At 41.9% G+C, this 21444-nt stretch overlaps 1 protein-coding gene across 4 annotated transcripts in view; it reads right to left on the bottom strand.

Annotated features, from left to right (window-relative positions):
• LOC120561477 (ubiquitin-associated protein 2-like) overlaps positions 1 to 21444 on the bottom strand; it is a 28712-nt gene that overhangs the window by 4087 nt on the left and 3181 nt on the right. The window contains exons 3-29 of one of the 4 annotated variants that reach the window (XM_039804647.1): positions 20808 to 20885; positions 20555 to 20665; positions 19566 to 19725; positions 19198 to 19275; positions 16882 to 16945; positions 16553 to 16635; positions 16160 to 16212; positions 15805 to 15869; positions 15387 to 15618; positions 15013 to 15268; positions 14724 to 14855; positions 13963 to 14099; positions 11684 to 11928; positions 11054 to 11297; positions 10853 to 10892; positions 10247 to 10367; positions 9998 to 10055; positions 9557 to 9779; positions 9283 to 9374; positions 8094 to 8144; positions 7806 to 7884; positions 7021 to 7209; positions 6400 to 6570; positions 5475 to 5579; positions 5351 to 5383; positions 4976 to 5049; positions 1013 to 1204 (exon numbers count right to left, since the gene is read on the bottom strand). In XM_039804647.1, the coding sequence (XP_039660581.1) occupies positions 1013 to 1204; positions 4976 to 5049; positions 5351 to 5383; positions 5475 to 5579; positions 6400 to 6570; positions 7021 to 7209; positions 7806 to 7884; positions 8094 to 8144; positions 9283 to 9374; positions 9557 to 9779; positions 9998 to 10055; positions 10247 to 10367; positions 10853 to 10892; positions 11054 to 11297; positions 11684 to 11928; positions 13963 to 14099; positions 14724 to 14855; positions 15013 to 15268; positions 15387 to 15618; positions 15805 to 15869; positions 16160 to 16212; positions 16553 to 16635; positions 16882 to 16945; positions 19198 to 19275; positions 19566 to 19725; positions 20555 to 20665; positions 20808 to 20885 (3366 nt within the window). The remainder of the gene's footprint in view (positions 1 to 1012; positions 1205 to 4975; positions 5050 to 5350; positions 5384 to 5474; positions 5580 to 6399; positions 6571 to 7020; positions 7210 to 7805; positions 7885 to 8093; positions 8145 to 9282; positions 9375 to 9556; positions 9780 to 9997; positions 10056 to 10246; positions 10368 to 10852; positions 10893 to 11053; positions 11298 to 11683; positions 11929 to 13962; positions 14100 to 14723; positions 14856 to 15012; positions 15269 to 15386; positions 15619 to 15804; positions 15870 to 16159; positions 16213 to 16552; positions 16636 to 16881; positions 16946 to 19197; positions 19276 to 19565; positions 19726 to 20554; positions 20666 to 20807; positions 20886 to 21444) is intronic. The other 3 variants (XM_039804649.1, XM_039804650.1, XM_039804651.1) reach the window with 3 other exon arrangements.

Genomic DNA, 21444 nt, shown 5'->3' with positions numbered 1-21444 from the left:
CAGCTAATGGGCCTATCATGGGATATTTAAACCGCAAAACTAAAAACTGTAGTTATAAACTAGACAGAGAAAACATAACTAAACTTTTAGCTTCTGAAATAATCAAAGAAGCTACGCATGTGCACAGCAGCAGCGGACAGCTCTGCTGTGTTTATAGTTTAGAGAATATTGTCCTCATAATGTAGGCCATTTCTTTCACCCACTCGCAACCATTTAACCTTTGGAACAGTGTAGTTTCACCGGCAGACCCACGTCAATAACATCCAACGTTGCGTGATTACGCAGCCGAGTGTAAGAGCAGTCGGATTCTCCTTGCACTGCGGTTGTCTTTTCCTAATTCCTTATGAATTGTCTTTCACATCTTTTCTTGACCTCATGACGTTTACCATCGGGGTTATGGAAAAGTGGTTAGTAAAGGATTTAGGAGGTAATTTGTTTGACCTTTCGTCCGCAGCAAATCTGTGGTGTAGCCAGATCTTACTCCACAGCACTGTGGACATAGGTCTGGCAATGTGAGACTAACCAGTCAGCTACCACCACAAATTGAATCGGATTTTGCGATAAACACTGCGGTTATTTCCTTAGAATGACATGACGTGTGGCCGGGTTAGCTCAGTTGGTAGAGCAGACGCACATAGAGGTTTACTACTCGATGCAGCGGCCGCGGGTTCGACTCCGACCTGCGGCCCTTTGCTGCATGTCATTCCCCCTCTCTCTCCCCTTTCATGTCTTCATCTGTCCTGTGGAATTAAAATGCCCCAAAAAATATTCTTTAAAAAGAATGACAGGACGTAACACGAACAAAACTATAATACAGTAACTCGTCCGTGACTCTGAACATTATTTCTGCCTGAGTCACATCAGATTTATAGACATTTAAAGACAACTCCTCCCATGATCCCACGCTACTTCATGACATCAAGAAGTCTTTTCAAAAAACTTAGGATGCAAACTTATGTTGTGAAACTCTGGGTCGACAGAACGTGATGCATGCATAGACACTTTATTTTACCTGTCCGTCCTGTGTGAGGTGATGGTGCAGCAGCTGGGAGTGGGGCTGTTGGTGTGGCGGCAGGATGTGTAGGAAGGGAGCAGGGGCATAGCCAGGAGCCCCCCCAGGGTTCAGGGGACCTGTTCCCCCTAGCGCTGAAGGAAGGCTGAAGGGAGGCGGTGTCCCCGTGTGGAAGCCCTGCTTGTCAAATGACTGAGGAGAACCGAGAGAAGAGGTTAACATTGCAAATACAGGTCAACTTGATTAAGTACATATGCATGTACAATAGGTTAAAGGGGTGATAGAATGATTATATAGGGTATTTTACACTGTTCCTTAAGGTCTCCTAATGGGGTATGTAACATTGGTTGGGCTGAAAATTGCCCAAATGGTATTTTATTAGGCCCTTAAAGTGATTGTTCGGAGTAATTTACCCTAGGGTCCTTTGCACAATGACCTCGAGCCAAACACCCCCCCAGAAGCTTTTTTCACCTGGGTCTAAAAGTTAGCGTGAGTAGGCTGAATAGCTTACGCGGGCTAATGGACTTAACGTTTGTATCGTTTAAATGACCGCATCTAGTAATGCGATAATGTACAATGTACTACTAGTATATATAGGATATGCACTCATAAAACGATTGATTGGAAGTTAGTGCACCAGAAGTTCATGTAAATAACACTTGCCTGCTGGCTTCTGCTCTCTGCTGTTGTTGCTGCTGTGAGACGAGTGCTTAGGGACGTCTACAAATACCAACACCGAAAAGAGATGCAACAAAAATATTTTTTAATTTAACTTATTTTTTAAAGTAAGTGCTGTAATATAACTAGCAGGAGTCAAATAATAATTGAGGTAAGTTTGGAGACATTACCTTATTTAAATCATTAAATTAATACATATTTTTGTTGTATCTCTTTTCAGTGTAGTAATTTATAGACGGCCCTAAGCACTCGTCTAACTGCAGGTAGCAGCAGCAGCAGCAGCAACAGAGAGCTGAAGAGAGCAGGCAAGTGTTCATAAACTTCTGGTGTACTTACAAACTTTCCAATCCATCGTTTTATGAGAGCATAACCTATATATACTAGTGTAGACCTTTGGTATCATTTCGGGCATTATTAGTGGGGTCATTTAAGAGATACAAACGTGGGTCCATTAGCCCCACGCTAAGCTATTCAGCGGCTAACGCTACTCTACGCTAACTCGCCCAGTGTTAGACCCAAGGGGGTAAGCTTCGCTTCAGAACTCGAGCCATTATGGCGCCATTTTGTTGCTAACTGGCCATCACCTCCTGTTAGCATTCCGCTGACCGCCATTTTTTTTTTACGTCACTTGACAGAGAATAACTTTACATCCGAAGCGTTTAAAGACTCGATTTGTCCATTGTTTAGTTCGAAAGAAACACAACAACGTATAAAAGGTTCCATTACCTTGTTCCTCACGTTATGGCTCCGTAGCAGACGTTTTTGTAAAAATAGGCTAACGATTGTGTCATAACCAAGTGACTTACTGTCGCACAGTAGAGGAATTACCGTATAGTACAGGAGAAGCTCGCAGGCAGTTTCGACTTACGTTAGTTGTTTAGGTTTAATTACTAATGTTAACTAGCATGTTAGTTAGCAATAATTAGCCTGTGCTTATGTTCACTCCTTACATATACCTACACTCTCCGTCTCTGTAAGACTGGGAATGATTGAGATTTCTCGTGGCACAGTTACCAGAACACTTACAACTTTCAGACACGTTGCTCACGTCACATTTACGCTGTCTCTGTCAGTTGGAGGCTGCGCAGTAAAGCTGGCCATCACCGGAAAAGTGCTTCCAATAGCCTTCACTGGTCTCCGTCCAGAGCAACGGGGTCTATTGGTCCATTAATATATATGTCAATGGTTAGACCCAGGTGAAAAAAGCTTCTGGGGGGGGGGTGTTTGGCTCGAGGTCATGGTGCAAAGGACCCTAGGGTAAATTACTCCGAACCATCACTTTAACTACCCTGTGAATATGGCTCCATTTGGAACAAGAGCTTTTCTTCCAAATATGGTATGCTCATTAATATTCAGAATGAGCTACGCGCTGATTGGTTTGAGCAAACTACATAGAAACACATGAGACTCGGCAGCAGGCCTCATATTTCAGACACTGCAAAGTTATACATTGTTTGTCGGGCTATTTCGTTATTAAATTCACTTCTGAGACTTTTTTAAGCGAGAAATCAACTATATAAAGATCAAATATGGGCCGTTTTACGAAAATTGATGGCTAATTGCAAATTTGGTAAAACTGTGTGTCGGAGTTCAGCCGCTGGTGCTGCCTCGCCACCCGGCCTGCCTTCCTTCACAGACCCTGGCCTGCTGTGAGGTACTTGGAGCTCCGTCACGGCTGGCAGCCCACAGCAGGGACTACCAACACCGCTGCCCTGACAGAGCTCCAGGGCCTTCATCTCCCCTCTTCCTGCTAGCTAAATGGCCCGTTGTGTGAGTGAGAGCGCGGTCAGCGAGCTTGTTACACCAGCAATCTCTTACATGTTACACACATGTCACGCCACTTATACAAAATCTAACTAAATGTCTTATAAAGCTAACAACTGTGTCAGATTTCAAGTTAATTAATATTTTTGAAGACTAGGTGTTTCGTTAGCTGTGACTGTCCCTTCAATCCTAGCTACAAACCACGGATAGTTAGCTTCATTTTTGGTCGTAATTCGAGTATATTTACAGTTTGAATTTCGTCACACCATGTATACAACATCTAACTAAATGTCTTATAAAGCTAACAACTGTGTCAGATTTCAAGTTAATGAATATTTGGGAATTCCAGAGGAATTCTAAGAGGAGGCTAGCTAGCTCTCATTGATAGAGCTCCATCCAGCCGCAGGCTCTATCAATGAGACTCACGGACAAGCGGCGTTTATTTCCCCAATCGTTTGTTTAAATAACTCAACACATTATAATTACACACATTATAAGATTAACTAGAATCTGTGGTAAGAGAATGCTGGCGTAACAAGCTCGCTGACCGCGCTTTCACTCACATACAGCGGGCGTTTAGCTAGCAGGAAGAGGGGAGTTGGAGGCCCTGGAGCTCTGTCAGGGCAGGGGCATTTGGTAGTCCATTAGCCCAAAATTGTGACTTTGCGCGGGTATGAAGTGCCGTGGGCTGCCAGCCGTGACTGAGCTCCATCTACCTCACAGCAGGTCGGGGTCTGTGAAGGAAGGCAGGCCAGGCGGCGAGGCAGCTACATAGGCAGCGCCAGCCTCTGAACTCCGACACACAGTCGGAAAAAATTTGCATTTAGACATCAATTTTCGTAAAACGGCCCATATTTGACCTCTACATAGTTGATTTCTCGCATAAAAAAGTCTCAGAAGTGAATTTAATGGTAAAACAGCATATGAACAATGTATACAATTTCTGAGATCTGCACGACCTAGATTCAGAAGACTAACTGATCTCAGGTCAGTTGTGTAGCCTATGCAAATGTTGGGGCGTGACAAAGAGAAAGACTAGAGCCAAATGAGGAGGAGCCGCAATAGTTGACGTCAACTATGGGGCTCGTTGAGATTCGCCCGTTTTCAGAGGCAGTTTCAAATACTGAGATTTGCAGAGAAAAGAGGTGTCAATGGGATTTAGAGGTTCTATGTATGTCCTAGTTACCCACTAAACTGTCATTATTCAACTATGACAAGGTAAAATCAGTTTTGCATTCTATCCGATCCTTTAAGAAATAAAATAAAATGCCAATTTCATTTAGCGTTCCATGAAAATCGCTCGTCTATGAAATCATGTTTCTGTATACAAGCCTAATTTACAAATGTAAGTTAAGGGGCTATTCAAGATAATGTGCTGTTGAAGTGTAGACAATTTTCTAGTTTTGATTAAGATAATTATTTGCAGAAAAGGTCATTCAGGTTATTTAAAGACTACTAACAAGCCAAAGCATTAAGCCTTGATCTAAACACAGGCATACAACAGGACAGCAAGTCACTCACCTGAGCTTTGCTGTAGATTGAACCTCCCATGTCAGGTACTCCTCCACTGGTACCCGACCCTGATAGCCCTGGTGCTGAGAGGAGAATGAAAAACGGGGAAGAGGTAAAGGGAGAAAAAAAAAAAAAAAAAAAAACAATAGAGAAGAAGGGAAAGTAAAGGGGTTAAGAGGGAAGAAGTACAACTGTGTCACTTCACTGACTATTGAAAAATAAGCACTCAATGTTCATTTCAACTGTTAGTAGGAAGGGGGCCAGCCAGTAGAAAGAAGCATATTAAGTGAGGACGCGCATAGGCATGTTTCTCACTTTGTCACTTTGCATGTATCCATTTACGTGCACATCAAAGTGCAATCACACACGTGCATATACACACACCTTTCTCCAGAACACTCTTGACTGTAGAATCATCTGCAATTGTGAGTACATTTGTTTTTCCCACAGGGAAATGTCCGCTGAGTTTGAGTGTGTTAGAGTGTGCGCACATGTGTTGTGTGTGTACCTTTCCCTGGGCCGCTGCCCGCTGACTTGGCCTGCGACTGGGCAGAGCCTCCGTACCCTCCCTTACTGTACTCCCCACCGTGGGCTTGAGACAGGTCATCAAAGGCTGAAGGAGGAGGTGGAGTACAGAAGAAGAGAGGAGGAAGAGCGAGCAAATGAAGGAGAGAGGCAGAGCGAGCAAAGGAAGGGGAGAGAGAGAGAAAGAGCGAGAGGTGAAGAAAAGGAAGAGGAAAGAGGATGGGAAGAGAAAAGAGGGGGGGCAGGGGAGAGAGGCGGTAAGGTAACCTGACTAAAATGGCAGTTGTGTCTATATTGAGCCGTGTCCAACTTCAGCAGGGGGTTTGAGCTATTCATGCAGCACAAGCAAAAAACACACAGGCCCGATTCCACACGCACATGCAGCATTTGGTGTACATGTATTAAGGGTTGGAATTTGAATTCTCTTTTGCCTCCCTCTACACACCTAATTTATGCTGAGGTCTTTGTACATACACCCTGCCTCTCTCACAATACATGTACTATTATGGATTACAAAGAGTCATTGCTGCTAAGCTTCTCAACTTCTAGAAGACAGTAGCTTGTGTACTTTTGTGAAAACAGACAGAAGTGGCCAGATAACCCACTAATGTCACCATAACTAGTCCAACTGTTGAAGTTAATCGAGTAACCTTCTCAACTACTTTTTGTGGCAGGTTGCTGTGACGGTTTGTGGTACAGTGATAGTTTGGCACTAATTTAAGATAAACCTGTGCGGTCGTGGTTCAAATAGACACACAGCTCAATTTAATTAAGTCAATTCAAAAGCTTATAGCTGGATACAATCTTCACATTGAAAAATGTTATTTTTTGTTACTGTTAATTGTCTGAAAACAACCTCCGTCAGAGACCGTGACAGAGAAAGCCTTCTTGTTTTATCCTGGTCTTACCTGTGCCATATGCATGCTGTCCGTAACTGGGCTGATGCTGTTGGTGATACTGATTAGAGGGGTTGGCCAGGCCCATTGCAGGTTGCTTGGCCGAAGCAGGAGGCACAAAGACGGCCGGGCCGTACTGAAAGGCTGAAGGAACCCCCGGCACACCAGCGTAGTACGGCAGACCTGTAAAATGGCAAGTTACAAAAATTATCCAACTGCAATAAAAGGAGCTCACTAGGCAATTGTCTTTAAGCAACAATGATGAGAAGGGCTCTTTTGTGCAGAGCAGTGTTACATTAATAGTCTACACAAACACAAATTGACTGTCTACATAAAAAGAAATTACGTAAAATTCCGATTTAACTTTTGTTTAATTTGAAAATAACTGTAAAGCCTTAGGCTTTACTGGAATTTCTTTACATTTTAAGAATTCTTTATTTTTAGCTTCAAGTACTCTTGACATATTTCAACAGAATCTCTATAAACATTTAAGCAAGAAGCCAAACATGAGACAAGATGGTAGCTTAAGCTAGAATTAGCATTCAGAGTAAATGAGAGGTGCGTGGATGATTTGACTGGAAATATATTTGGCCACCATCCTCATCAATAAACATAAATTTTACTTTTCCTTACCAGTGTATCCATAGCCAGGAGGCAGAGGGGGGTTGAGGAAGGCCTGGTTCTGCGTTTGCTGACCCTGGCCCTGCCCCTGTGTTCCTGCCTGCGGAGCCTGCTGGGGCTGGGACTGCACCCCGGCTGTAGACAAGCTGGTTGGGGGAGCTGGAGATGACGAATCATTTCTGCCAAACTTTGTCGCCTCACCTGGACAGAAAATGACAGTAGAGAAGACCTTATTGGAGTTGAAAAAAATAAAACAAAAAGTTCTTTGCCTGTCTGTTGAACTGCTAACATGAATAAGCAAATAAGCTACCAAATTGAAGGTTAAGTGTGTAGGATGTAGTGGCATGTAGAAAGACTACTGTGGCCAAAGCGAAAATGCGAAAGGCCCTATCTAAAACCAGTGTTTGGTTTGTCCGTTCTGGGCTACTGTAGAAACTTGGCGGTGCAACATGGTGGAGAGCCCTCTCCATATGTAGATATAAAGGACTCATTCTGGGGTAACGAAAACACACCAATTCTTATTTACATGTGATTATACACTAGTGAAAACCGTTATATGTTCATATATTAATATGTTGCATTTCTGCCAATGATTGCCCTAAATCCTACACACGAGACCTTTAAGAAAACATAAGTACACAGTTGCTGATATGTCTAAACCTAGAAAGTAAAATATAACCGATGGATGTGTAGTTTGAAACGGCTCCTCCATTGTGTTAATTGTTCAGTGTGAGTTAACCGCTTATCTTGAAACATAATGCAGTAGACCTATCAACTCAACATAAAATTTGACTTACCAGAATATGGATTATTGGCCAGACTCTCTCTTCCAGGCATAGTAGCCGTAGTACCAGGGAATGTTACACCATAATAATCCTGTGTAGGAAGAGAGAAAATAATTAAGGAGACTCAGACTGCTACTTTGGGAATTTGGTGATATTGCCATGAAGAAGATGGATTCTGAGTAGTTACTTTGATAAAGGTAGCAGAAATGTAACATACAGGGAAACACATTTGAAAGCAAACTGCTGATTTACAAAATACTAGAACCAGAGTTATACACAGCAAGGTTTAAACAGACTCACCATAGGAAGGCGAGACTGCAGCATTTGCAAGTCCTCGTATCCATAGATCTGCTGTTGAAATAAAGATAATGGAGAGAAGAATTGGTGATAATGTAGTACCATGTTGGAGTCTCTACTGAACCTCACTGTAGCTTACAAACTCAACTTTAGTTTTATCTTCTACCCATTTTGAGCTTCTACTCAGCTTTAGTCGGGTGTCTCAGTGTGTTCCTACCAAAACAATTGTTATGACTGTGGTCATATTTGTGTATTGTCTGCTGTGTGTGTGCTGTGTGTGCCCTGTGTTTTTCTCTTTTGTTCTAATTGTATATGCAAATGAAGGTGTGCCGTAGCCGTCCTTGGATTGGAGGAGGAGCTCAGGCCCGACCCTGTGATTGGCTGCAGCTGGGGAGGCAACCTGGTTATAAGGAGCCAAGATGGCGGCGTCTGGTGGGCAGCAGGCACTTCCTCATCCTCCTAATCTCCCAACCGGCCACTCCTTTTGTGCTTTTTGGTTTAGATTGGATATTGATTTTCGTTTGTTTAGTAAGGGTGGACCTCCAGATGTGTTGAGCTTGTTTTCTCATATTTTTGTTAGTTAGGGAGGTAAGTCTTTTGTCTTTTGTTTTGCCCATTTGTTTGTTAGGTTAGTTGCTTATCTCTCAGTTAGGATTGTTTTGTTTGTTACTTTTATGGTAGGCCACCCTGAAGCTTTATACATTTGTTACATACATATATTTTTCTATGTAAAATAAATACCTTTGTTAATCTAATCACGGAATTGTTTGTGGCTACTTGGGGGACGGGGAAGATGGGACCTTTTTATGTTGCGTCCTAGGCACCCCTAGACTGGGGCGTAACATAAATGGGGGCTCGTTCCGTCTTCTTGTCGCGCTTTGTTTCCGGGTCTGTTTGGTCGGTGAGTTTTTGTTTGTTCTGGTTACACTGAAAAGCTCTATAGAATAAGGAGTGAACTCACTGCCATACTTGTTCAATTCAATGTATCCACTCATGGTTAAGTTTAATGTGTATATGAAAACTTAAAACAGATTGATGACAGAATGAAGATGCTTAACAGTTCTGGGTAGGTTAGTCCCTTTAAGATGCCATCTATATTTTAGCCATAAAACCCTTCTTTCCCTTTAAAAAAAAACAAACCAAGGGAACTAATTAAAACAAATAAAAAATGATTAGGAAAGTGTATAGTTACCGGGTAAGCAGGGAGCAAGCCACCAGGGCCCATGATGTACTGGTTGGCCAAGAGAGGGGGCACTCCTTGGGCCAAGTTTGGAGGAGCTTTACCTGGCAAAGGAGAAATAAAGACTTTTGACTTGACATCTGTACAGTCTTAGTTGAGTGTCAGAAAAAACTGATTAAAAGAGGAAGTGTATAAAACATTTTTAATTTAAAAATGTTCTTTTTTTTTTTAAATGATATGTTATATGTTAGGGAGATTTGATTCCTTTGTCAAACTAAGAGCCTACCAGAGGTGGTTGTGAGCAGGGGTGCTGTGCGGTTGCCTGCAGCTGAGAGTGTGGCATTTGTGCCATTAGGAGTTAGTCCAGGTGCTCCAGATGGGTGCAGACCATTGGTGATTGAGCTGCTGACAGCCATGGGAGCTGAAGAACCGGAATGGACAGCTTGGCTGGACGACGATGAATAGGCATGGAGGTTGCCGCTACTGTTGCTCTCCTCATTACTTATCTGCTGGAACAGGATGAGAGCAGAAGAGGTGTATGAGAAGAGAACCAGCAACTGTTGTAGTTCAAGGCATGAGGTCTTCATAAATAAAAGCTCAAAGCTCAAGCTGCACTCAAATAGTGTCTAATTTTTTCAGCAAATATGCCATGTCCTTTTATAACCACAACGGCAGAGTGATGTTTAAGTTCTCTTGTGTCTTTGTGCAAGCATGAACATACACTTACAGTGAGGGCGGAGCTCGTGGCGAGGGCTGATCCAGATGAGTGAGAACTGGTCACATGACTAAAAAGAGTAAAGTTATTTTGTCAGTGTGCTTAAATCTGAAAAAGCCAGGAAACATGAGCAGGAGGACGGGAGATTCAGTGAAATATATTTCCACATAAAATGATTAGGATATGTGCTTGTAACCATCATCATCTCCAGATAAAAAAAAAAAAAGTGTATATGCAATGTAAAATGCCTGTGTGTCTTACCTGCTGAGCGAGGGGATGGCTGTGGAGTGGGAAAGTGCAACTGCAGGGGAGGAGATGTGGTGGCCACTGTCACTCGTCATAACGGGAGACTCCGTTTTCACTGTTCTAGACGATGACGTAGCTGGTTAAAAAGAAAAAGATTTAGTGATTTGGTAAATCTCTTTCAAGACTGAAGACTGCCTTTTATTAAATCAAATTATTAATTTCTTACACTGCACTAACTTTTATTCTTTCATTTTATATCTGTCTTATTCTATTTTAGCCTATTTTTATTGTCTATCCACTTTACTGACCGTTTCTAAATGACTAGTGTTTTCTGTAAAGCGCTCTGAATTGCCTTGTTGCTGAAAAAATGTGCTATATAAATAAACTTGCCTTGCCTTTGTGTTGATGTTATAAACTGATTGTGAGAGGAGAAATAAAAGAATGAAACAAATAAAAAAAGTTGGACAAGAAAGATGGATTGAGTATGTTCTGGTCTTTATCAAACCTCATCCACTTCCACTAAAAGGACTGTTTCCACCTTCTATGGGATGCATTTAGCAATCAATATTTATCATATTGGATGGGATTTGCCACTCCACTCCAGTTGCAGAGTGTACTTACTGTCCTGTGTGCTCTGCGTCTTCATGCCACTGTAGCCATTCTATGAGAAGAGGAAATTATCAAAGTTTCATCATTCAGATTTTTGTCAGGTGTTAAGCAGACATTAAGCTTTCGAGAAATAAAAATGGAGTCAGCAGTGGTCAAAATCCTCTTGTCATTTTGGTCCTTTATGTATACGTCGAGAAAAAGCTTTATCCTTACTGTAAGGACAGCAGCTGACGAGACATCGTTGCTCTGAGAGAAGGCCAGATGAGGCGGCAGGGACCTTGGACCACTGCTCTCCACACGGCTGGCTGCGGTAGGGGCTGCAGAAGAGGGTGGAGCGGCTGCACTGGGAAGACCCATGGAGGGGGAGGGCGTGACACTGGGTAAGCCCAAGGATGGTGAGGGGAAGTTGGGATCTGATACGGCTACGGGTAAGGTGGGTAAGCTGCTCATGTGGTCACTGTTTACATGGCCGAGAGAAAGGAAGATGGGGAAAGATGGACAAATATACAATAAACATACCAACTATGTGACAGAAGTAGAGTCAGGATGTATTATTACTGGTTTAATTTAAAAACATACAAGCAGTTCCTAGCTGTAACTGAGCTAAAATAACATAATCTAAACCCTTTTATCTTAGTGACAAATTGGGTGCCCTTGGATGGAGTGAGTGCTCTGCTTTTTGCATGGCTTAAGATTTCATGCTTAACAGATGCACACATCCGCACATGTACAAAATTAAAAATGACAAATTCCTCAAATTAACAGACAAACTTGTGCCTGACCAACAAACCACACACACACACACACACACACACACACACACACACACACACACACACACACCTCACAGATCCTGGCTTGGAGAACAGGCTGCTCTGTGGCTGCTGTGTGGAAACACCAGTAGGGAGAGACATGGGTACTGGAGTTGCTGGAGCTGGGCCCTGAACTTGGGTGCGTTCCCTGGCTGACGTCTGTGCCATGTCTACCGCTCCACTACCAGCCTCAGACCCAAAATCAAGAGCCCCAAACTGAACATTCAGGCCAGGTATATCTGCTGAGCCGGGCATCTCCACTGCTGACGATGGGATCTGAGAAGACAAAGCCGGAAATATGTAGAACATGGCTGAATTATTTAACCAATTTCATTAATTTGATATTTGTACTGTGTAAAATGTTTAAATTATGGACATCAAGTGGTTATGTGATAACTAACTAGTTTCTATGTTTAGTCAAAACTGCTATGTAAATGTGTTAAAACAGTGGTTCTCAACCTTTTTTGTGCCAGCACCCCCCTATCCATTATCCAGGTCCCTAACGCCCCCCATCAAATATTATGTAGGCTAATTGCCCCGAATATTAATGATTACGCCCTAATTTAGGCCTATTATTGTTGTTACTATTGTTATCAAAAATTTAAAAAAATCAATTGAATGACAAACAACACATGTATTGTTTCCCAGGTATCCAAAAAAGCCGAGTGAGTGAGTGAGTATATATATATATATATATATATATATATATATATATATATATACACACACTTATTATTATGCTTATTATTATTACAAACACTAACCATAGCCAATCAGAAACAGCTAGCAATTTAACATTCAAATCTATTTTTCATTCAAATCTAAAATCAAATTGTTCCAACAGAAAACAAGCTGGCACTTATCAAGGGGTAAAAGCAGAAGGATTTTACACACACACAAAAGTATTTTGGTGATGACAAATGACTTGAAGAACGACACCTACTGCCGAATGGAAATAAGTTTACAACCTATGAAAGTTAGTGAGAGCCGTTTTTTAATGCTTAGAATAGTCTAGAAGAGTCTAGGTTAGAAGAGTCTAGGTTAGAAGAGTCTAGGTTAGAAGAGTCTATGTTTGCTATCGCCTGTCTTGCGAGTAAATAGCAGAAAAAAACATTTGGAGAAATGCAACCCCACATCGCGCTTTGTTTTGTGGAGGTGTGAGAGTCCCGTACAGTAAACAGTGACATCACTGCCTCTATCGCTTCTATAAGAAAGTTTTAAAACCCCAAACACAAGCTCTGAACTGGCCGGGAGTTTGGGGAACAGCTGACTGCCAAACAAAGCACAGTCGATATCTCTCGCACGTCTCTTTACTTTCTTTCTCCGTGAAATGAAGCTGCATTCAGGTACAGTAGGAAACGTTGTGTTCTATAAACCATCTGACGAAAAACTGTTACTGTGAAATATAAAGTCTACTTGTGCTACATTGGGGGGGGGGGTTAAAGAATACAACAGGACGTCGCGGCGATTGCTTTTTTAAAATTTATTATCTGAACGCAGCTTCACGCATTGGCTTCATGTAGTAACAAACGCCCCCCAAGGGCACCTCAACGCCCCCCCATCATCTTCTGAACGCCCCCTGGGAGGCGGTACCGCCCCCGTTGAGAAACACTGTGTTAAAAGTATAAACTGTCGGGTGGGTCAAGTCTACTTCTCTTCCCACTCACAGAATTAGAGGTACAGCCATTCTCATACTATGAACATCCCTTTCATTTTGGAACACAAAGAAAGAGACCCGGAGAAGAGATTCATTCTAGTTACAGGCTCAATTCTTAAACATCATAACTATTCTTAATGTTTATGCTCCGAACTCTGATTCTACTCATTTTATATCTCAATTTGTTTTACTGTTTAATCATTATTGCTAAGGCTTCTCTGGATAAATACTCCTCTGCAAATTTATCAAATCCAAGGTCATCCACTGTTCTCAACAATTTATGTAAAGACACTGGGCTGATAGATATATGGCATACTCTACTACTTTTTCATTCCCAAACCATTTTTACATGCTGTCCAGGCTTGCCGTATAGACTATTGTCCTGTCGGATCTCGCCCCAGTGCTTTTGCATATTGACCGAGCATTTAACATTCCCAGAACTCCAACCTGGAGATTCAATACGTTACTTTTGAACAGTGACCCCCTAGCTAGCTACCTTGACTTATCAAGTATTTGAGAGCAGATACACTATTGAAAAGACTTTCAGTTTCTTCTATGTCTTGCAAGTAACATTGCTCAATGTTTATTTTTAAATGGAGGATATTACACTTGTTTTGTCTGATAAAAAAGGTTCAGATATCAGAAGAGCTTACCTTTGAGAGAGGAGGTACCCTGCGTCTCTGTGTCTTTAGCTGCCGCTGAGGGGGTTCTGTAACAGAAGGTTCCATGCCTGGCAACTTCAATCCTGGAGAAGCTCCATCTCTTATATGAGAGACCGAGGACTCATGACCTGAAGGGAATTACCATGTTAAAATCAGCATGATCAACATGACATAGTGAAGATGGTGATACTGACATGATCTTACAGCACAGATCATCCGGTTAGTGTTCATACTACTCATTTCTTTAGCAGAGAAGGCACTGCCTCAACTATATTGTGTGCAGCTCTGTAGCCATTATGTTTCACTGCCAAATATTTCTTGTCTTATCTTATGTGGTTACAGTCCACAAACAAGACAGAAGGAACACTAAATGTTCGCTCATATTAATGTGGTTTTTGAACAGCTCAGTGCCTCATGAACAGGACCACACTGAATCTGCAGACAGAATTTAAACAAATTATATACATTTGTTTAAATAAAACTCTTAATCTTACCACATCTACACCCCAAGCAGAAAACAGTCAGCAAAAAAATTCTGGAGATTTTCATTCTGGATCACAGCTGAAAACTGTATAACAATCCGCAGATTCCGTTTGGGTCTGGTGATGAAGCACAATCTACTGCTGCTGGTATAAATTATCAATATTCAATTATGAAAATAATTGTAGGTGTAGTTGGAGCTCTAATTTCATGTGGTATTCTAAGCTTTCAAACTTTTAATGGCATAGCGTGATACGGTCCTGAAACCCTACCTGGCGGCGTGGGAACCTGTGGAGCATGTGACAGGCCCAGAGGATCTGTGGTCGGAAGGATGGAGGACTGTTGTTGCCTCTGAGCCAGCTGGCTGAGCACCGCTGATGGTTCTGGTTGAAGCTTCATCTCCACTGGGGAGAATGCAGATCAATATACATTCATATACATATTGTACTGCAGTGCACCATACCTCTTGCATTGCTGTCATCAAGAACAATTAAGATTGAATAGCCATGCCTTACATTTCTGTGTTAGATTTCTTATTTACTTTGAGAAATTTAAACTTACAGTGGTGGGCGGTAACAGAGCCGTTTTCCACTCTTTGAGCCTTGACTTCTACAGAGGGGGAGAAAGCAGGAGCAGGGTTCTGTAGTGGAGGTGGCCCTGCATCTTTGGGAACACTAATGTTGCTGGCGGTGGCCATTGGCTGACTGGCTCTCTGACCAAGCCGAGGGCCGTTGAGCTGCTCCGATGTCCTGATGTCAGAGGCAGGTGTCGGCTTAGGCGCATTCAGGGACCCAAAACCAGAACCCAGGACTGAGGACTGGGAGGATAAGAGAAACAAAACTGAATACACCGATACCCTATATCAGTGTGTAGGCACATAAACAAGTGCTGGTGCTTGCACATGTGTAAGTGTGCGTATGTGTGGCTGTCTGTACCAGTGCAGCATGTGCATAGTTGGTACTAGCAGAGGCAGCATGGGCATAGCTGTTGGCTGTGGCGTGTGCGTAGCTGTGTGTTGCGGTGCGTCCATTGTGGTGGGAATTGGTGAACACCAGGCTTTGGCCCAAATCCTCGGCTGAGGGACCATCAACTATTGCCCCCAAGTCAGAGTCCATAGAACTTCCAACAGCCACTCCAGTCTTTGGCAGTAGGCTAGCCAGGTCCACACTGAGGTGAAGCAAAAGACAAGAGAGCAGAAAGAGTGGGGAGAGTGAAGAGTAGAAGAAAAGAGTGGTTTAGGGGAAGAGGGCCAACAAGTAGAAGATAAAAGATTAAATTAAAAGTTACTCTCTAAAATAAAGCTTGCTCTCTGTAGGGATTTAAACTGACTAGATTTTGGGCAGGATGGCTTACTTGGGTCCAGGTGTGATGTGGTTTGCTGGAGGAGAGGAGGCAGTGAATACTTTAGTCTCAGACAACTGTGAAAAGGGACAGAAAGTGCAAACACAGGCATCAGATTAATATAGGCATATGTGCTTGTAAATCAACAACAATTCAGAACCACATTGAGATAGTTAAACCAGATAAAATCCCTGACTCTTAACCAGTAGATTTTAGTAAATTCTCATCAATAGACATATAATCTCAAATAACACTAGACATTATGCAAGCCAGTGCAGATTTAAAGCAATCAAAGTAAACAAACGTGTAAGCCCTCAAACTCAAGCAATCGAAATCCCTTTCAGATTATTTAAAAGTGCCGCATTACATCCTCATTCCAGTCCTCTGAAGCCCAGTCTTCCCCATTGCCTGTCCATGTTCCTAAAAAAAAAAAAAAAAAAAAACAGCAGACAAGTTAGTGTTGCCATGTCCACACACGTTCTCAGCAACCATTAACCATCCCAAGCAGTGATACAAAATATAGCACCCTGCCTGCTTTAATAACACTCACAATATAAAATGCTGTAGAATCCAATGTATAGATTCAATTGCCCATATCCACTGACATTTTGCTTTTATTTGGCACCTAGTCGCTGATTTAGGGCAAGTAAACTAGACAAAGCTGATACTTCTGATTTCTAAGCTTACAATTAAGTGTTCTACAGCAAAAGTAGGAAATTGCATCAAAACATGACATCTTATGTTCAGTTATGGTCCTTACCAGTTCCCTCAGCAGGTTCGTTGCCATCCCATGTCTCCTGGCGAGCTCGAGAGTTAGCTGTGTAGTCAGCAGGATTGAAGATGCTGAAAGAAGTAGAGCGTGGAAAGAAAAGACAATAGGATAGAGGAGGAGACCGGTTGGAAAGGTGAGCAAACATAAGCACAATTGAAGAAAATACTGTCTGGTCTGTTGCTACTGAATGAGAAGATTCAGAAACTTAAATTTATCCACACATTTGTTTGTTTTTTTAGATATGTGCTTGTAATGACCATCACCACCTCCTCATCCTACTTCAGGCTTAATACATCACACTAAACACATGTTCTTACCCCATTCCCTGGGAGGAGAACCTGTTGCCAGCCGCTGCTCTTCCTCTACCGCGAGCCCCTGCCCCTGAGGACACAAAACAACCAGATGACCTCTGCTGACTAGTCCCTTTAAGCCTAAACTCTTCATTAAGCATTTGTTTAAAGACAATTTTTTTTAAGTTTACTGAATTGTTCGGTCATTGACCTTTGTCAACTTATAATTATCTGTTTTTATTTAAAGTTCTCTCTCTCTCTCTCTCTCTCTCTCTCTCTCTCTCTCTCTCTCTCTCTCTCTCTTTTTTTTTTTTTTTTTTTTTTTTTTTTTTTTTTTTTTTTTTTTTTTTTTTTTTTTTTTTTCTCTCTCTCTCTCTCGAATAGAAGTGACATGCCTCACTCTGTAGCTAAAACAGAGCTCAACACACAGGGTGAAAAGAGGAGCTGCAGCAACGTGTAGTACAACAAAAATGTTAATTTTTTTGAAAATTAAACCATGTAAACCTATTCTAATATAACCTCTAAATAAAATTATGAACCTGAAAATGAGCATAATGTGAGCACTTTAAAACCATGCCTGCTTATGTGTCATATTTTTATACCCGATTTATTTTTTTAATCTAGCATTGCTTTAGGATTGTGCTCATGTACCTAATACAGTGCAATGTCATAGTAATTAACTACACCAGGATGATATAACATAAATCTGTGTCGTAAAACATGGGCCATTGACATAACAGTTACAGCCGAAATACATGGGGCACGGACGTGGCGCAACACATCTGCCCCAGCATGCCCACAGTAAAGCGCGTCTATTATAATCAACCGACGCTGCTGCACAGACCATCTCATCGATTATTACGCAACTAGTCCATTTTTTTTTTCTGTACGCGCCACTATGCAGCCCTCCAATGGTTAAAAACTGCATAGAACTGTGTAAAAAAATTTTAACAAAATACAATCTGTTTAGGAATGATCAAAATAAATACCTCAATTTACCAGAGGCACTGCAGCGCAGTAGAGCAACCTTGTGGGTGTTTTCACATTTGAAATTAAAATAAATCATTCAAATCAATGTGTACACATGATCCTGTAGTTAAAAAGGTCTAGTTAATTACTTCAGTACCTGTTAATATAGCCTATACTTCCAAACCCTGCATAACCAACTGCAGTATCACTTAGCAAAACACCAAGCACACAGTGAACCTGGCATGCAACCACACTACAAAGATGGCGTCTGTGTAAAAAAAAAAAAACGTGACCTGTCATTAGACAGACAGTCTAATTAACCCAAAATATCTGCTTTTGGCCAAAGAATATCTTGAAGTCAAGTCATTTTGGCAAGTTTTGACAACTGTGTATTGGATTGAGATTTTTTTTTTAAATAAAAAGAGCCTTTTACGCTCACAGTCGTCCGTTTGCTTTCCTCACTACTGTTTTTCAAGCTGAATAGCCAATCAGATGGAATGGCTATGGGATTGGATAGACCAGTCTCCTTGGTTTGTCAGGGCCTTTAAAACATAACCAGCCATCTGACAATTTCTTCAGAAGCAGGCCGTGATTGACCTCACCATTCTACTCCACTCTCTTTATTGATGAGATCCCCTGCCCCACCAAACACACACAATCAAGCAGCTGCAGGGACTGAGCGCATTCCACACATGGTGAGCACTGTAATACTCTAAATGCCTGCAGACACAAATAGATACATTGCCAGCTACATCACCTAAACATGCACAACATCTGAGACAACTCCCTATCTAAGGGATTGCAGTAGTGCTGCACAATATTAAAAACATAATTACTTTTCTCTCTCGTGCCTTTTGATTTGTATTTTTGTCTCGTTTCATTTCACACAATCCCTTTTTCCCCCCCTTTGCTTTTTGACTCGAGTTTCTGTAACAGGTGAATTTCACCAGCGTGGGATCAATAAAGTTTGTATCTTATATGAATGGATATGACGCACAAAAAAAAAAAAAAAAAAAATATATCCTACTGCCAAAGCATTGTAAACGAGACAAGAGTTTCAAGACTGGTTGGGTGGGTTGCCAAAACAGTCTGCTCCGGTCTACAGTCGCGCCCACAGGAGGGAAGGCGCAGTACAGTCCCGAGAAGCCACGTGGTCCAGGCGCCGACCCTGCTTCTAATCTTAATTGTCAAAATCGTGAGTTTCTTTCGATCAATTTTCGATTAAAAATCTAAATCGTGACACCCCTACAATATTCAGTGCAGTCCTAGATCGCAGTTCACACAAAAAATAAAAAAAATAAAACTTTTCCACCCTCATTGCTAAAAAATGGGAACGCAGTCAATAAACAGAGGTATCATTTTTTAATTTCTCACCTCTGCCCCGCCCCCTGCGTCCACGGTCGCCACCTCTCTCTCCAGGAGCCACCTCGAACCCATTCTCCTCTAACCGACCTGGAATCCAACAAGAAACAGAGGTGTAAGAAAATTAAAAAATATTAAAGAGTCATTAATACTGAACTGGGAGAAACACCTCTGAGCCTTTTTAAATTGAACCCGCTGGGAAATCAAAGTTAAAAAAAATAAAAAAGGAGGAAATTCTATAAACAATTCTATATACTCTGCATATGACTGAAAATAAACAGCCAATGCCAAAGATGGATTAAATATAGAGAACACCATTTTAAGAGACCGACGAGGAGCATTCATCTACACAATCCAGACAGGAAAACCATATTTCTCACCTTCTCGCCCTCGGCTGATGCCTCTGCCCCTCCTGTTGGACGCCCCACGTCCGCGACTAACCTCCCTCTCTCCTCCTTTCTTCTCCCTGTTTTCCTTTATCTCCGAGGGTCCTCCTTCTTTCCCAAGGCTCCGCTTCTTCCCCACAGTCTCCCAGGAGTTCTGACAGAGGTAAACCAGAGAATAAGCTTGACTAAATACCTAAATCAGGGTTCCAGACTAACTTTTTTTTTACTAGTAGCTCTTGAGTGAAAATTTAGGAGGCACAGGCAAAATTTAGGGGTGCACACCTTAAATCGACCTGTCTTTTTACATATCCCCCATTTTAACAATATTGCAGATAAATGCTTTGGTAATAAATACAGAAACTACAATCTGCTGTCTTATTTTAGTTAAGCACAGTCACATTTTAATTGTATGGTGCTTAACAAATGCACATTCAGAAATGTAAACAAAGTATAATTGTCAATGTACTTTATTATTGCCTCTGCCTCATACAGGCTCTCCCTCCTCTGTCTTTTTCTGTTAACAATGAATAAGAATTTGTATCCAAGGTGTTTAAACTTCCATGGAAAGGGGAGTACTATATCTAAGTATTTAACACCCAGTGTGGGAAATTTTGAGTAATGAGGGAGTCAGAGACACAAGAGCTCACAACACTCGAAATACACAAGCACTATTTGTTTTGACGAGGTAAATAGTTATACATTTGATCAGCAACTGTGTAGTCAAACTCAAAATTAAAGTAATGTAACAGAACTGTGCAACAGCATGTGTGTGTTTCGCCTCATTTTTAGCAGTTGTAAAAAATACTTTAAAAAATAAAATAAAAAAAAATGGGTCACAAATATCTAGGGCCCTGTAAATACACCTATATTGTGAAAATGTTGCATGGTTCATGGTGTTAGTTTTTGCAAAAACCCAGAAGAATTGTCACAAGAAATGAAATTGTATATAGGAATATGGTGTGTGCATGTGTACATAAACTTACTATGTCAGAGGTGCTCTCCAGCAGAAAATTGATGGCTCTGTTTACATCTTCGTTGCAGTCATGGAGGGCTACCATGCACTCATCTTGAGTCTTCCCAGTGACCTCAATCAGCTGCGAGTGTGCAAAACAGAAAGTTAATTTAGATCGCCACGTGATGCAATGAGGGTCCAAATGTCCAAGAAGATATGCTGGTGATCCAGAAAATGTATTTGTGACACACACACACACACACACACACACACACACACACTACCTGTTTGACCTTGTCTTCAAAGTCAGTATCATTTTTGTCGTAGATCATTTGGGCTAAACGAATCTGTTCTGCTGTGGGCTGGTAAACAAAGAGTTCAGTTAGAAACAATACAACAGGAACACACAGAACCTTGCCTCATTTTCGTATTCAAACTAGGGCTGGGCGATAAATCGATTTTAACGTGGATTTGTTTAAATGAAAAATCGATTTTCTCCTTAACATCCGCCGACGCTCCCCTCTGGGCTCCCGTAGCTCCGAACGGGTTCATCCCTCCCCCCGCGCGTTTGCCATAGAGATACACCAACAACATGGCAGCGACAGGGACTAACATTAATTATTTTCTTAACCAGTCGTTTCATTACTTACTTATCTGTAATCTCCGCCGAAATGACCGGCAGCTCGCGGTGCACTGTCCCCGGCTGAGAGTCACCTATTCTGGGATAACTGAACCACCAGCTACAGCTGACCTGAAGGAGCACCATGCGGGGCACCAGAGGCGGTGTTGAGGAACTCTTTTGTGGCTCAACACATCTACTAAATGCCGCTGATACAACCGAGCTGTGACGGAGGTCTGTAGCGGCTTAAACAACTTGCAATCGCCGCTCTGTAGCACGGAGCTCCGCTTCGACGTTTGTTT

This window comes from Perca fluviatilis, chromosome 6 (genome assembly GCF_010015445.1).
Source record: "Perca fluviatilis chromosome 6, GENO_Pfluv_1.0, whole genome shotgun sequence".
NCBI lineage: Eukaryota > Metazoa > Chordata > Actinopteri > Perciformes > Percidae > Perca > Perca fluviatilis.
Note: the sequence above shows the minus strand (reverse complement) of the source record. Positions and strands in the feature narration are given on the sequence as shown.